At 41.6% G+C, this 17,051-nt stretch overlaps 1 protein-coding gene and 1 long non-coding RNA gene across 10 annotated transcripts in view; one reads left to right on the forward strand and one right to left on the reverse strand.

Moving 5' to 3' along the window:
* Positions 1–389: 389 nt before the first annotated feature.
* The window catches only part of FAM13A (family with sequence similarity 13 member A), a 336,858-nt gene continuing 320,196 nt past the window's right edge, over positions 390–17,051 (reverse strand). For 8 of the 9 annotated variants that reach the window (XM_077882856.1, XM_077882855.1, XM_077882852.1 and 5 more), the window contains 5 exons: positions 16,777–16,872; positions 14,889–14,972; positions 8,940–9,136; positions 8,262–8,363; positions 390–5,087 (listed from right to left, as the gene is read on the reverse strand). In XM_077882856.1, coding sequence (XP_077738982.1) covers positions 4,961–5,087; positions 8,262–8,363; positions 8,940–9,136; positions 14,889–14,972; positions 16,777–16,872 — 606 coding nt within the window. In that variant the 3' untranslated portion in view covers positions 390–4,960. The remainder of the gene's footprint in view (positions 5,088–8,261; positions 8,364–8,939; positions 9,137–14,888; positions 14,973–16,776; positions 16,873–17,051) is intronic. The other variant, XM_077882854.1, reaches the window with a different exon arrangement.
* Positions 8,254–10,700, forward strand: LOC144304335 (uncharacterized). Its single transcript, XR_013371232.1, has 2 exons — positions 8,254–8,831; positions 8,918–10,700. It is a non-coding gene; the product is annotated as an uncharacterized LOC144304335 (long non-coding RNA).

Genomic DNA, 17,051 nt, shown 5'->3' on the forward strand with positions numbered 1-17,051 from the left:
ATGTACACATCTGTGAACCCATCACCCCATTAAAATAGTAAATGTATGCATCTACTTTCCTTGTGCCTTTTTCTGATCCTTCCACTCTGAAGCCATCAATCTACTTTCTGTCACTATGGATTACTTTGCAGTTTTCTTTCTTTCATTTTCTTAAAGGCAGCTGAGCAGAGAGCACAAGCCCATTTTTCTACCTAGAACCATGGGCATGCCTAATTTGTAATGAGTTTGCTTCACCTTCCCGTGACCTCTCTGGAGCCAGAGTAACAAAAACTTAATCCTCATGAGGCTGCTGGGGAGCTCAGGGAACAGCAGTTATTTCTTACCTAAGGCAAACCCCACTGGCAGCTCAGTCATACGTTCCTTTCCTGACTGTCAAAAATTTCAGAACATTCACAGTTAAAAATATTTTATTTCAGTTTATACAAAATACAGTCATGTACAAAAATGTACATAACATTTTTTCATTCAGTTTACATTTTAAAAAAGGACAGCTGTAATTTCAAATACTTTCTGCTTACATGTCATGTAAACATTGTTCTGGGCCCATATTATTAACTAAAATTGTATCTACTCTTGGAGATTTTCAGGACAGTATGGATAGATGCTTTCAGATTGAGAATCAGATCTGCCCAACCAATTTCTCGAGCCACGCACATGACCACAAGAGCAGGGCGGGTTCCAGGCAGAAGGAGTCTCTAGAGACAGAACTGCAATTTCACAGCCATATGAACTTGTGGATGTACATATTTCATTTTATATACACGTTTGTGTAAATCTGTAACTAATCTCAGCCTGTGTACATACTTCTATTATGAAGGATCATAGAAGAGTGCAAATGCCCGCAGGGGCACAATCACTACTCTGCCATTGACCAGCGCGGTGGCACCATGCAGTGCCTGCCTTACAGATCACCCTTGTGTGGAGCAGGCCGTGTTGACCATGTAGAGTGTCAGCATGCAGAATTTGAATAAACATGTGGAAATAGATTTAGCTAGTCTTATGACAAAATGCACTCTGTAGTACATTTTGAGGGTACTGAAGAGTATGTTTTGTGGGTCAAGTGGAGAAAAACTAAAAGTGAGGAATAAAAGGAAAGAAAGCACATTGTGATGTCTGCCACACATATGTACTTCAGAAGAGACACTGCTTCACACTTCCAGGCGGCTTTGTCCCTCCCTATTGATGCAACCGAGTGGATACTGAAAAAGAACATAAAGGAGGTGTTGGTCTTGCTACAGAAACCACCTCTCTCCATCTAGGGGTGAAAAAATCCTCTAGGACGCAGTGTGTCAGGGAGATCCTTCTTGAATGCAAAATGGAATTTTAGACTACAGCCAACTTTTCATAAGGCAGATGATGGTTTATGACATTCAACTATAAATAGACCTTCAAAAGTTTCTTAACACTTATTGTTAAGAAAAGTGACATCTCCATTATCAGATTAAGAGTCTCTTTTAAAAGGTTAATCAACAAACTGAAATCTGATTTTCCTTGTAAATATGATCAGTTCTGTATATTGGGCCCAATTCTGTTTGCTGAGAAGTAGGAAGTTCTATTAAGAACCAGCATAATCGGTTACCACGGCAGCCCCTTTTATAAACCTAAATATTCACCTTATTAGGAATTCCAAGCTCAACCACATTCACAAATGCTCAGCCTCAGGGGCTCTAGGACTGCAGGCCTCAGAACATCTCCGTGCAATATTCATGATATAAGCACAGCCTTGCGACATTGGTCCCAGGCTAGAAACGCCACACCTGGGAGCAGGGACACTCTGCAACAGCCTCCTCCGCCACCAGGCAAGCATTGCATCAGAATGAGACAAAGCCAAAATTACACCGATGTTACAAATAGAGACGTGGCTGATCCCTGCCTAGGCAATAAAGAATAAGCTTTTGACTTCAAACTGGCAACTAGATGGAAGAAATCTAATTTTTAGCTCTCAGTGCATTATAGCTAGCATTAAAAAAAATCAGTTCTCCAGTTTGAAATTTGGTTTGGTCTTCCGTGGAAATTTCCCCTGAATTCAGGCAGATAGATCACTGAGGTTGTGTGAGCTTTCTTCTAACAGTAAAAGATAAGCCAGCCATCTGAAAGTAAGCAGGCCCTTCTCCTAAACCTTGCACATACATGTCTGAAAAGTGAAATTCAAACTAAATGATTCAGAGACGAAACGCAGTAATGATACCATACCGACCGAACATAAACATCTATTTCAATGTTTACTCCAGACTGAACACAAAAAAGCAAATGCTTGTGAAAATTGCAGGCCTCTGCCATTTCTAATTCTTACAATCATAAAATCAAGTTTATTCATGCTTCACCTTTACTTATCATTGTTATTAAATAACCCCTGACATTTATTTTGTTGGCATGTGCCAATAAACACACATTCCCAAGAGAGCAAAGGAAAAACCCCAGTCCCGAGTATTCTGTGTGAAGCCAATTAAGACACTGCCTCTAGGGCCTTGAGACCCTGGGCTGCAGAAATGGTTGCTGTGGAAACAAATTTGCCTCAGCATTTCTGGCAGAACCAGAACCTACTGCCATGTCTTCAAATAGGATCTGGTGTAAACAGAGTTTTTCCGCCCTTTATCTGGGCGCCGTTCTATAAAGTTAATATCGATTAGAAATTACAAAGGAGAACACGACATTCCATACACAATTTATTTGACTGTAACTTGGTGTTTTCGTTTATTCAATCATACAAATTTGAATGGGGAGTCCTGGATAAATCTTTTCCTTAATTTACCTTTGGCAGAAACTACAGATTTCAAACATTTAGTAACTCCTCATTTATATAGCATGTTTCTTTTAAAATTCTGTAGCATATTAGTATTTTCAAAACAATACTCTTAAACAGATGTGCTTTAAAGGTTAACTGGTAATGACTTGATTTATATTATAGCTTATTTACGAGAATAATTACTCAAAAAAGGACAGACTAGACATGTATTTCTTTTAAAAAATACAATTTTTGGTCATGTGAATGATTCATGTTCAGATTTCAAAAATAGAAAATGTCCTAAAGTGCTTAATTTTATTTATAATATAACTCCTTGAAATTATAGTGATCTGCAATGTAAACAGTAGAGCAAAGAATACCAAACTACATATTCATGTACAGTTAAATTTGTAGGGTTATGTACCGTCTTTCAATGTGTGGATTAACACAGGGCACTTCCAACACACAGCTCATGCTTCTATAGGATTATTTTTAAGAGCAAACTTAAAGGTATTCTTTTCCCCCTCCTCCCGACTTAGAACAGTTTTCCACTGTTTCCAGTGGAAAACTGGACAGCTTCCACCTCACTTCAGCAATGGAAAACACCTCCGTAAGTCAGTCCCATCCGACCAGTTTCTCAAGAACTCATTTTGAAGCTGACAACTGGTCAGTAGAGTTTTATGTTCTCTTTATTTTTTTCTTCTTAACAAACAAACCAAAACGGTATCCTTTAAGATGGCAACTCTCAAAACCTACAGGAGGGCAGCCTGACTTCCTGTTCATCCTGCGGCATTATCTTCAAAACGGCAGAGGCTGCTCAGATGCCTCCTCCTGGCAGCCAGCAGCTGCTGTGCACACACCGGAGCCCACCTCGTCGAGCGCAAACCCGGGCCTTGGACGGAAGGCAGAAGCAGAATTCACTTTCCTCCGTGCAGACACAGAAGGTTCAAAAGTAACAACAAATCACAAGGCGACATCAGCACAGTGAAGAGATGAATGATCTGGTGTTTTAAATTCCCTGGACTTCCCAAAATGTCTGATATAGACAGCTTTTGTGACATAGTCTTTGAAAAAATTATAATCATTAAGTGACCACACACCGTTATTTTTCTTCTTATACATGATCTTGAAAATAGTGTGATTTAGATTCTGCCTTGGGCTGAGTTCTCAGGGCTACATGTTACCCCTCAGTGAGGGGATTTTAGTGCAGGTTTACTTTAGAAAAAAACCTTTAAACTCTGGTAAATACTCGGAAGGCTTAGAACACAGGCGCTTTCTTTCTCTCTCTCATGATCCTCAACACTTAAGCTAAGAATTAAGCAAGATCCTTTAATGCGTGGCTAGAGCCAAAATGTAATCAAGCCCCAACCAGGATGCCATAGCATGCTGGCTTTGCTTAGTGTTCGATGTGAAAATCTGAGACCAATTAAGTGCAATCCACGTTCGGGAAAGAATCTTCCAGGCTCTTCACCCTGTTGCCTGATTTCGAAATCAGCAATAACCTAGCTATATTCCCTCTGTCCTCCGCAGATGATCCAGTCCTAGTCCGGAATCAAAATTCTGCGTCAGCTGAGGGCGTGTTAAAGAAACACACCAGCAAACAGATGACTGTGCCACTGAGCGGGGCGGACGCGGCTCCCGTCTACCTGAGAACCAAGGGGGGGTCCATTCACGCGACAGGGGAGGGACAGCTCTATGGAGAGGTCATGGGAATGGCCCCGCGGCAGCAAATAGGGCTCCAACGCACGTTCCTGCTTTCCTGGGTGCGAAGAGAACATGGACCTGCATAGCAAGCTCGCTGTCCAGAGTGAAGTCCTGAGCTGGTTGGTTGGTTGGTTGGTTTCTACATCACAGTTAGGCATGTTTCTCAGTTACCCAGGGAAGAACAGTGTGTATTCTCTGCAGATGAGCGGGTGTCCATGTAGTGATCCACCACCACTAGCGCTAGGAAGGCTTCCCTGGCGGGGCCACGTGCGCCTGCAGGGTCTTGTCTTTTCCTCACCAAATTCTTAAATGGAGGCAAGTTGCCCTCTTCCATCTAGGCAGTTTCTGCGGGAGGCAATGGAAACCGGAGCTGACCCCCAAAGGCCCGGAGGTGGACGGGCCACATGCTTTGCAGGTCCAGTACCAGTGCTGCCTTCCAGTTTTTGCAGAGCCGCTATTAACTAGGGGAGGTGGGTGACAAGCTCGGCCCACACCTTCAGCCCCCTTTGCTCGGGCTGGGGGCTGGCCTCCTCACATGGACTTGGAATCAGTGTCTCTCTTGCTGATGAGCACCTCCAAGAGCCTTAGTTTCGCCTTTATGTGCTTATATTCATTGTATTCTTCAGCCATGGGAGCCCGGTCTTCCTTCTGGATATTTCTAATGGAAACAAAGGGAAGGAGGGGTGAGGGTCATCTAGGGGATACTGCTCATCAGGTGAATTATCATGGTGTAGAAACTTTGCAGTTTATCAACCTGTAGAATCAGTGTTCCCAAGTGTCGCTTGGTATCAAGACTGGAGCTGGGTTTGGACAAACAGAAAGATAGCTTCCCCCAGAAGGTACCATGCAATTGAATTTTTAGAGTTAATCTGGCATCCTGTAGAATGGTACGAAGGACTACAAAATGCAGAGATTTTCTCGCTCTGCTACTGGTATGTATGAATGCATATTAAGAGCCTCCATAGACTGAAATCCTTTATTTATACTTCCTTTTCACTTGTATCTATTTCATCTAATGAACCATTAAGTTTCTAATTAGCAACTGGCATACCCATAATTTACAGGTTGAAGAAAACAGATAGTTAATATCCTAATTATAAACTTAGTCTTGAAAAAAAAAAATAAACTTAGTCTTGGAATTCAGCGATTGGATCACATAATACTAATAAGCCTTTACAGTTTACTAATTTTATATGCATTCTTTTTATATGTGCAAGTATTCATTGAGAGCTTATTACAGATCAAGCAGTGTGCTAAGTACTCCGTCTCCATGGTCTAATACGACCCTCATGAGAATGTGATGAAATGGTGCTACTGCCTACATTCTCAACCAGTGTGAGGTACAGTCCTGCTTCTCATTTCACTTTGAAATGCACATGTCAAACATTCAAAAACAGGCTCCTTTTCTTCTTACTAAAGAGAACATATAGGAAAGGGAATAGCATGGGGCTTAATTTTATTCAATGAACTAAAAAATAAACTGATTTTATTCATGCCCTGAGCCTTGTTCAAGTAAAGGGCTCTACATGGCTTCTTAGCAGAGGGCAGTAAAAGGAACAGCAATCTAACAGTTGCCTTCACCTTGCTCTTTGAGGAACTTTGCTCTCCTCAGGTATGAAATAATGGAACCAGATTTAATGATGTCTGAAGTCAGAGATAGATTTATTTACTTATGATTTATTTATTAATGAGAGACACAGACTGAGAGAGAGAGAGGCAGAGACACAGGCAGAGGGAGGAGCAGGCTCCCTGCAGGGAGCCCGATGTGAGACTCGATCCCAGATCCCAGAATCATAACCTGAGCCAAAGCCAGGGGCCAACTGCTGAGCCACCCAGGCGTCCCTGAAGTCGGAGTTTTAAACTTGTATGATGGGGCACCTGGCTGGCTCATTTGGAAGAACATGTGACTCTTGATCTCAAGGTTGTGAGTTTGAGCCCCATGTTTGGTGCAGAAATTACTTTTTTTTTTTCTTCAGAGATTACTTAAATAGATAAAAACTTAAAAAAAAAAAAAACCTCATGATGATTATAAATTTCCATCAGCTATACTTCCTTAAAACTTGTGAAGTTTATATCATTTTATATATTTCCTCATGTACAGGATATCTGTGCACAAAGTGACTATAATTATACGGAAAAAAGATAAACAGACAAACCAAAAATATGTTTAGAAGAATAATGGAACAAACATTAATCCTGGTTTGTCCTTGGTTATTATTATTTTGCATATTATTCCTTTTGTCTGCCTATCGGTATTTTCTCAATAGCCTACAATGTATGGAGAAAGAAAAGCAAATATGTAGGTCTATCTAAAAATTCATAAATCTTTTTTTAAAAGATTTTATTTATTTATGTATTTATGTATTTATTTAATTTATTTATTTTTAAAGATTTATTTATTTATGATAGACATAGAGAGAGAGAGGCAGAGACACAAGAGGAGGGAGAAGCAGGCCCATGCTGGGAGCCTGACGTGGGACTTGATCCCGGGACTCCAGGATCGCGCCCTGGGCCAAAGGCAGACGCTAAACCACTGAGCCACCCAGGGATCCCCTAAAGATTTTATTTATTTATTCATAGAGATGTAGAGAGAGAGAGAGGCAGAGACACAGGCAGAGGGAGAAGCAGGCTCCATGCAGGGAGCCCGACGTGGGACTCCATTCTGGGCCTCCAGGATCACCCTCTGGGCTGCAGGCAGCGCTAAACCGCTGCACCACTGGGGCTGCCCAGAATTCATAAATCTTAAGAAAGTCACCATAAGACAGATCCAAATCAGGGATGCTAAAAAATAAATTTATGTAAAAATAAAACTGGAATACAACACATTTTAAATGCCAGTTTAATATTTATGGCACTTTTATTTCCCAATACTTTTGAGAAGTAGGAAAGGGGACCTTTTAAAGAGAAACTATATTTATACTGCTAAATAATTTGGATTAAATAAAATCATTTTAAAGTGTCAAAACTTAACTCTATGTAAAAGATGCAAATCTCTTCCCTGTCCTGCCTTGGTCTTGCACTGCGACCTGGTAAGAGCTGTGTGCAGTCACCTGCAAACAGGGGATGCTCTTCCTTAGCATGATGTTCTACAAAGCTGATTAAGACAGGTCTTGAAACTCACTTGAGAAAGGCACCCTGTCAATCTCGTGGACTTACTGCTTCTTGTGTATTTTTCATTCAAACCTGACAAACGATCATTTCTGCTTTTAAAGTATGCTGAAAACACCAAGATTTAAAGTTTCCGTTTCCTGGGCAGCCTGGGTGGCTCAGCGGTTTAGCACTACTTTTCCCAGGGCATGAACCTGGAGACCCGGGATCGAGTCCCACGTCAGGCTCCCGGCATGGAGCCTGCTTCTCCCTCTGCCTGTGTCGATGCCGCTCTCTCTCTCTCTCATTAATAAATCAATCAATCAATCAATCAATCAATCTTTAAAAAAAATAGTTTCCCTTTCCTTATTTCTCCTTCTAGTCTATTAAGACCAAAAAAAAAAAAAAAAAAAAGAAACCAAGACCCAAACCAAAAAACAGTGCTGTCAACTGGAAACTTAGCCTCAAGCTGCTCATTTTAATTAGAGTTTGATGGGACAAGTTAGTTTTATAACCTTTTAGCTGAATTCACATCAATCTTCGAGACTATCCCAGGAGCATTTCTTGTTGAAGGACTCCACAAACTTCCCCACCTCACAGTGAACCTCCCGGGGACTGGGTTACAGGGAGGATGCAGAGGGCTTCCCCCGTTGGCCGCACTGCACAGATCTGACAGGTAGAAAAGAGGGGTGTGTGTGGGGGGGGGGGGGGGAGGAGGGGTCGGGGGAAAGAGGACATGCGCTACCTTCCATTTTGTCTGAAAAAATTGTCTTCAAAGTCACGAAGTTTCTTTCGAATCCTTTTCTTTTCTTCTCTCATTTCCTGAAGGTGTTCCAAGAGTTCTGGTCTAAGAAGGGCAGAAAAATTTCAAGAAAATTGGGTTAAATCTGCATGGTTATAAATACAATGAATGTGCAACTCGACAGGGGCTGTGGACACAGGGAGGAGCATGGACACGCAGGAACCGTTGAGGGAGCCGAGCGCCAGCAGAAGTGGATGTTTGCCTTTCTCTGAATGCCAAGGTGCTGATGGCAGGCACAGCTCCGGGGGCTCCCGCAAACCCCTGTTACTCAGGAGTCCTTAGGGCTTGTGGACTCCCGGGCCACTTGATCATATTTGCCTTGAAGGAAAGACGACATCCGGCACATGTTAAATGAACTGCAGAGTGCACAACCGCACAGCAGTGCCGCTGCAGGGATCTGACTCTTCAGGCAGATCTCCCAGGTTCCCTCCAATAACATGGACTGGAGAACACCAAGCACTGAGGCAGGGGTTAAAAATAATTCACTGTTCTATCTACACAGCGGTCCCTCAGGTAAGTCACTTGTGTTCTGTCAGACAACTTATTTAAACACAAAGGCTAAAATATTTAAGAACAGCATTTTCACCAAAACCTTTCAGCCCCACCGCTGAAGAGACATACATTGAAGCAGCATGGAGATTCGAAAGCCCGGTGTCCTGGCTGCATTTTGACGGTATTTTATCGTCCATCGGGGAAATAAATCCATCAGCATCATCTTCAAATTGGTCCAGGAAGCACCGTGCGCTGAAATCAGTCTTCAGAGTGACCGTGAAGTCTGGCTTTGTGTTGCTATCGTCTTCCGAACCCTCGTCTTCTTCCTGGACACGCACAGCAACCCCGATAAAAACCCGGTTACTTTTCCTGGCCCTCTTGCATCATAGGTATCACATAATGGTCACTTAATTATCCAGACACCATATGGCTTCTACTGTATCTACATTTAGCAACACATATGTACATTATCCATATATAGCTGAATATACAGGAACACAAATACTAAACACAGCCACTCAGTAGGGGGAACAACTATAAAAAAATTAGTGTACAACACAATTAACAGTTGTCAAGGCTGAGGGTATGAAGGAGCCACCATTATAATTCATACCTTAAATCAACTGAAACAAAAGAATAAAAAATTTGCCAGCTCTGTGATAATACATCACAAAATCCACCACCAGCCATCAGTGCCTTAGAGATTTCATTAGTTGTGTACCTTGGAAAACATTTTTTATTAAGCTTTTAACAGCTTCAGAAATTGAACAATACAGCCTTTTATTTAAGAGTTGAGATTATAAAATATTTTGTGGTTGCTTGATACACAGAATTTTAAGAAAGTTTTGAGAAGATCAAGATGTTTATGTTCCCATGATTGGAAATGTAACTCTTTAAGTTTTTTTTCAAGGAACTTCCAAGGGCCACTGCTGTATTTTTTAGCCTCCAAGATTCTAAGAAGAGTCTGATATTCTCTGTCTTGGCAATGCAATTAGAAAAACAATTAAATCAGATTAGAGTTTCTTAGTGCTAATTTAAGTCTAAGGATGAAATGGTATCAGTCTGAATGGAAGATTTTAAAAGAAGTAATGTACTGCCAAAATGTACAGTCAGACTGGACGAGAATATCCTAATATCTGAAAAATTTATTTATTTTTATTTTTATTTTTTTAAAAAATTTTTATTTATGATAGTCACACAGAGAGAGAGAGAGAGAGAGAGAGGCAGAGACACAGGCAGAGGGAGAAGCAGGCTCCATGCACCGGGAGCCCGACGTGGGATTCGATCCCGGGTCTCCAGGATCGCGCCCTGGGCCAAAGGCAGGCGCCAAACCGCTGCGCCACCCAGGGATCCCTCTGAAAAATTTAAAACGTGGTTAGGAGCACAGCTACACAAACAACAGCAAGTAGAATGTCCACTGTTCCTGTTAAACCAAGTGGCTCCAGTGCCAATGCAGCAAATTAATCTCAGGAGGCAGGACTAGTTACCCCTGCTGGTCAAAGTACAGGTATGCAAACCGCCTATAGTGGATTTTCTTACCAGAGAGTTTGGTATATTTATAATGGTGCCTCTGAGGAGAAATAATGTGAATTAACAAATGAACAAGCAGGAAAAAAAAACAAAAAAAGGACTATTTCAAAACTATGATGAAAGCATTGCTCTGAAGGCACCAAGAGAAAATTGGTAAAAACTAGGCGGCTTTTTCAGATGGTCTCTGCTGTGACTTCAGAACTTCCATCTCTTTGCTTAGAGTAAATGCCTCATTATTCATTTTTAAAAACTGAAATTTTTAAAGACATTTTTAAATTTAGAAAGTAAAAGTGACTTTTAAGTTAGTAATTTAAAAGTTTCTCTTTTGGGCACCTGGGTGGCTTAGCAGTTGAGCATCTGCCTTTGGCTCAGGGAATGATCCTGGAGCCTCGGGATGGAGTCTCGCATTGGGCTCCCCGCAGGGAGTCTGCTTCTTCCTCTGCCTATGTCTCTACCTCTTTTTCTGTGTCTCTCATGAATAAATAAGTAAAATCTTAAAAAAAAAAAAAGTTTCTTTTTTTTTATACAAGTAACAATTCCCACTTATGTAGTTTTTAGAAGGATTACTTGAGATAAGGTATGTAACTGACAAGGTACACCTGCCACAGAGGCAGTACAGATGAATCTTCTACACCCACCCCCACTACCCACCCCCCACTGAAGACCAGGTGGAACCACTTGATGGTAAACTCCATGGAGGCAGGGATTTGGGCCTGTCTGTTCACTGCTGTTCCTAGAGCTTAACCAATGCTTGCACATAGTAGGTGCTTAATTAATGTCTGTCAAACAATCTAGTGGTCCAGTTTTAAAAGAAAAATACAAATTACTAGAAGAGAGTATTACAGCCTAAGACAGATAAGAAATAAAGTCAGGTGTCTAGGCCTAATCAATTATATCCCAAGGTCTTAAGAGAACTTAAAAATGGGGGGATGTGTCTTCCCCACAGTGAGAACTCAATGTATTTAAAGATGAAGCTAAATAAAACTATTCTTAGTAAGCTTAAAAATCATAGAAAAAAATGACAAATTATATCTTTAAATTTAAGACCATCAAGTTGTTGTGGATATTGGGTAGATTCTAGAAGGAATGAATACATAGATAATATGAACAATTGAAAAAGAGTCCATGATCTACAGTGACTAGCAATGTCTCCCTTAAAACAAATTATGAAAACCAACCATTTTTCCTTTTTTGATAGGATTGGCAATAATATTTGGATTTCAATAATGAATGAAGTGAACTGATCTATGAAAGGAAAGCTGATGGGGTGCCTGGTGGCTTAGTCAGTGGAGCATGTGACTCTTGGCCTCTGAGCTGTGAGTTTAAGCCCCACATTTGAAAGTAGAGATTACTTAAAAATAATTTTTTTTTCTTTTAAAGAAAGCTGATCGTGAAAATTTGTTCAGAGTGATGATGAAATGTTGATGTGAATCTGGAGGGAAGTCTATAGCAGGTCTTTACCTGACCCAGCCTTACTCAATACTTATCTAATTACTTGAATAAAGACACAAAAGGCATATTCACAAAATGCATAGATAATGCAAAGTAGGTAGGCTATTTAGTATGTTGGAATACAAAATCTAGATTTAATCAATCTCATAATGCTGGAAAAGTAGTGTGACAAGTAACTAATTGGAAAAATTCAAGTTCCTTCAATTTAGGTTAGAAAAAAAAAAGCTGGACATAGATGACAAACAATTCATGGAAAAGGATAGCTAGGGATTGCATAAATCAGCAGTGAGATGGGGCCACCCCATCTGAGTGGTGAGTGGTTCTCACCTGGGGGTGACTTTGACTCTGGTGGACCTTTGGTAAGGTCTGGAGACATTTTTGGTTACCACAACTGAGAAGGGGGTGTTTGTAGTGCACTACTGGCATCTTGTGGATGAAGGCCAGCCCCCAACAACAAGCTATACGGCCCAAAATGTCTACAGTGTGGAAGCTGAACGCATGCTGCCCTAGAAAGAGTACAATGAACTCACAATACATAGAGAGTCATGTAAGTATAGACTTGTAGAACAAAGGGCACTGGCCATGCGGTTAAGCTCAGGACTAGTCCTTGGTCCGCCGTCTTGCTGGTTAAATCCTATCTCAAATCATGTTGAGTTCTAGGTATCAGTGTATCTGAGGCTATAGAGAAACTAGTGTGTACGGAGCAGAACCATGAGGTTGCTGAAAGGTCTGGGACCCATATCACATGAGGAATAGTAAGAAGAACTTGGGAGAAAAAACTTCCACAGGGCAGGTGACTGTAAAGGTATGAAGGGCTTTCAAAGAAGCAGTTATACAATTATGCTCAATCCATGTTGTTCCAGAAGGTGACACTTAAGCCCATTTAGTAGAAAGCAATACATCAATAACTATGAATATTTTAATTTTAAGTTAATTTCATACTTATCAAACTTATATATTCTGAAATTGCATGTTATATAATTATTGTCCTTTAGCATTTTAATAATGATGATAACACTAATAACATAAGTTTTTAGTTACTATTGATGTCTTAGCTCATGAGATGAGTGACCTCACTTTTCCATTGCTATAAACTTTTCAAGCTTGAGCACAGAATCACTTCTTTGGGATAGTCTCTCTATTCTGTCAGAGAAGTTTTCAAGGAAACTCTATACTGGATAGAACTGACTAGACTATCTCTAGGATTTGGGGGCTGGAAGATGTAGGGGTTCAGAACCTGAGCTGGCTCTATTTCATATACAGCTAGTTTCCTGCTATAAGCACTTAAAACCAGAGGTGGTTTTTAAGGACATACTTTGATACAATCTTCTGATCTGCACTGACATCAAATTCTAAATTGTATCAGAATTGCCAAGAATTAGTACAGTCCAAACACATGCTAATAAGCCTGGCCAGTTGGAACAAAATGAACTAAAAGACAACACTATTTACAAAGGCAATGTAAGCATTGCAAAATGTAAGCATTGAAATTCTGACCACTACATGGGCCAGGAGAAGAGCGATGGCCAAAATATACTTGTGAAAAAAATAAACTAAGCCAAATAAGATTTGGAAGAATTTTCTCTTTTAAAATGTCTGTCATTAATAGGTCTTCCATTAGTTTAATGAAGCAATTATTTGTTAAGTGTTATATTTTGGATGTGTTAAAGAACACACTTTTATGTAGTAACAGTTCTATGGCAGGCTTCTAAGAGAAATGCTAATTTTCAATACACACAATTGCCCAAATTTCTTCAATTATGGTGATTTTATTTTTGTGTGAGATTACCAGCCGGACAAAATTTGTCTTCTTTCATCAACATCAAGTCTTATTGTAAGAAAATAGCTCCAATTTTAAAAATGTAGCATATTTGCCTAAATGTTATGTTTAGAGCATTTTCATTTACAAATTCTATGTAATGTAATATGAATGGTGAGCATAATCATTGGTGAGCATAAATCATTTTAATACTTTAAAATTAGGTATATGAAATATTTAAGGCCCCTAAGAACTAAGGAAAGGAAAAGAATAACTAAGATAGAAGACTGTGTAGCTTTTGGCACCATACCTCAGTCATAATAGTGAGGACCAGGCAGGACAATGGAGCAGTTCTCAACTGATGTCCTTTGAGGGAAGGAGGCCCTCATATTCTGTGGTACCATTCCTAACTACAGTAAATAAATGACCACCCCAGGCTTAGACCTTTCGCAGAAATAAGACAAGTGAAACTCCAATTGCTAAAAAACAATCACTGGTTAAAAAAAAAAGTGAATCTGACTTTTCATTTCTAGGGCCCTGTAGAAGGCAGTCCAGCTCATTCAGGTGTCTAGAGACAAGACCATGAAAGAGGATGATCATGGTCCAGGCCAGGTAGGTCTCGACAGAGACACACAAACCTGAGGGCATGGAGTATACTTCCCATTCTAGGAAAAGTGGCTGCTGAGGACCAGGACTGCCTGTATAAAATCCATAATTACTACTGGGGTAAAAACCAGAGTGTAGATTGCAGTGACTGTGGCGATGGTACTCTCTTCTCAGATCAAGAGCAGATTATTAACTTAGTTCTGAGAACTAAACATGCCAGGGGAAAGTCAAAAGGAAGGAGGAGTGGGTGAAACTGCACCAGCAAATCTGGCAAAGACAAGGAAGATACCAGTCTACGAAATGATAGTTTTTTGTTGTGTGCTATCTAGACTGCCTTTGTTAATTTTGGGTTTTCTAGAAACTCAGTAAATAAGATTTTTGTGAAAGTTACCCAAATGAGTTACTGGAAAAAGATTTCTGGAGTACAGAAAATGCATTCCAAACAGAGGAAACTGTAACAAAAATATTGGGAACCCCCTCCCCCCAAATCCCTCAAAGCAAAATGAAAACAAGACAACAACAAGCAACAAAAAGGCAGGAGAATGAGATGGAACTGTGGAGACCAGCTGGATCCTAGGGTCCATAAGAGAGGACTGTTCTCGCCTGGTTAGGTGCAGCGAGTGGTTTTGAGGGCGCAGCACCGGAAGCCACCCCTCTGCATCCACAGGAGGAGGGGAGGCGGGGAGAGAGCCATGCCCGCTCAGCAGAGGTTAGCAGCGGGAGGACTTCACCTTTATCTCCTTGAAGAAGGAAGCAGTTTCTCCCTCGATGATTGGCTGCAGCAAAGGGCTTCTCCGCTTGCTGGAGGGGGATCCCTGTGACAGGACAGGTCGTTGACAAGTAGGTTCCACTGTGAATCCCTCTCCCTTGGCCTCTGGGCCTCTGCCTCCTCCAGGGCACTAGGATTCATCACTGCCTTTGAACTATATACCCTAACCCTTCCCCACCACATGTTCCCAGGAAAACTAGAGATGACCAAAGTTCTTGTCTGAGATGGTGCTTCAGTCCAGAGCCCACACACCCAAACCAAGGAGGCCTCAGGAGAGCAAGAAGAGCACAGGAGCATGTTAACCAAACGCAGAAAAGCCTGAGGACAGACATTGTCCTGTTCCTCCTCTTTCCTCCCTGAGGAGAGCAGATGTGAGAACCCTGGGAAGCATTAGAAGCTTTAAGTAAAACAACATAAGCTCCTCAGGTGATGCAAACGTTGTGCAGCTTCCCTGTTTTACCTTCTCACCTTATCCAGGAACACTCGTTTAGGGGTACTCAGGGCTCCTGACTGGAGAATGAAAGGATTCCTGAGATTGAATCCTTTCCTTGGCTAGTTTACTAAGTTACCCTGTGAAAAATTTCTAGAGAAGTAGCTTTCTTCTAATACACCTGCCAAAATCTGGAACCTGCCTTGCTCCTAGCGACAGATACACTGTTAACAGAAATACAAAGATTATATCTTAGAAATCAACAAGGAGGGGTGCCTGGCTGGCTCAGCTGGTGGAGTATGAGGCTCTTGATCTCAGGGTTGTGAGTTTGAGCCCCACGTTAGGTGCAGAGATTGCTTAAATAGAAAATCTTAAAGGGGCGCCTGGGCGGCTCAGCGGTTGAGCATCTGCCTTTGGCTTAGGCCGTGATCCCAGGGTCCTGGGATCGAGTTCCACATCAGGCTCCCTGCGGGGATCCTGCTTTTCCCTCTGCCTCTCTGTGTCTCTCATGAATAAATAAAATCTTAAAAAGAAAGAAAGAAAAAGAAAAAGAAAGAAGGAAAGAAAGAGAAAGACAGATTGATTTAAAGCAGGAACCAAACAAAGAACAGCAGCTAAGATGACATGCATTTTAACAACATAAAAGCAAGGCTGTGTGCGCTTATTTGAAAGTTGAAAAATCAAGAGAGAAAGCCCCCAGCATTCCCAGAGAGGAGAGCCCTGGACCAGAGGCAAAGGATTCCCCAGGAGACAGACAGGGCATTAAGGTTTACTCATAAACTGGGCAGAAAAGTGGGAGACTGGAATAGAGGAGATGGGCCAGCTGGCCAGTGCCTGGAGGCAAGCTGAGGGTCCCTACTCTGGACAGAATCAAAATTCAGAGGCCAAAAGCAGTTAGGTGTAAGTCAGAGGATGGTGGCCATTGAGGGCGGCCACACAGTTACTAGCCTCCCTCCCTCCCTCTTCTTCTCCTTAGGCTTCTCTATAGCTTCCAAAACCAGGCGGCTCTCTGGAGATCCTTAGAGGACTTCTCCCTGGATATGATCCCTAAGGGGGCCATCCCTCTTTTGGAGGGAGAGAGAAGACTATTACCAGTGGGCCCTTGGGACCAGAGAGGCCTCTGGACTGGAGGGGCTCTGTCCTGCTGGTGTTCTGAGGAAAGGGTGTCAGCCCAGCACAAGGCAGATGGACATACATGTTAAAGCATGTTGCTCAATAGAAAACAAAATTCCAGCAGTTTCAGATTTGCTCATTTTAGACAAATGTAGCCTCAGAAGTCTTTGACAAATTCTTCATTCCCCAAGCTTATGAGGCATAAATATTAATGACAGGTTCGACTATTAAAGAGTACTCTCTAATGAGAAGGCAGGTTGGGGCCCATTCCACTAGGTAATCAACCACAGAAAGCTGTTGTACTCACAATGATGGGTATGGTGTTGGCTCGGGACAGGATCTGTTTGACGAGCCGGTATCTGTCATATAGCGGTTTCATAACCTGACGTTCATTCTTGGTTACCTGAAAACAAGAGCAACAGAGCTCAAAAGCCTGCCTCTGACACTTAGGCTCTCAGCTGCTCAAGCAACTCCACTCTTGCCATTCTTGCAGAATTTATTTAAACTGATAATAGGGGGATCCCTGGGTGGCTCAGTGGTTTGGTGCCTGCCTTTGGCCCGGGGCGTGATCCTGGAGTCCCT

This window comes from Canis aureus, chromosome 33 (assembly GCF_053574225.1).
Source record: "Canis aureus isolate CA01 chromosome 33, VMU_Caureus_v.1.0, whole genome shotgun sequence".
Lineage (NCBI taxonomy): Eukaryota > Metazoa > Chordata > Mammalia > Carnivora > Canidae > Canis > Canis aureus.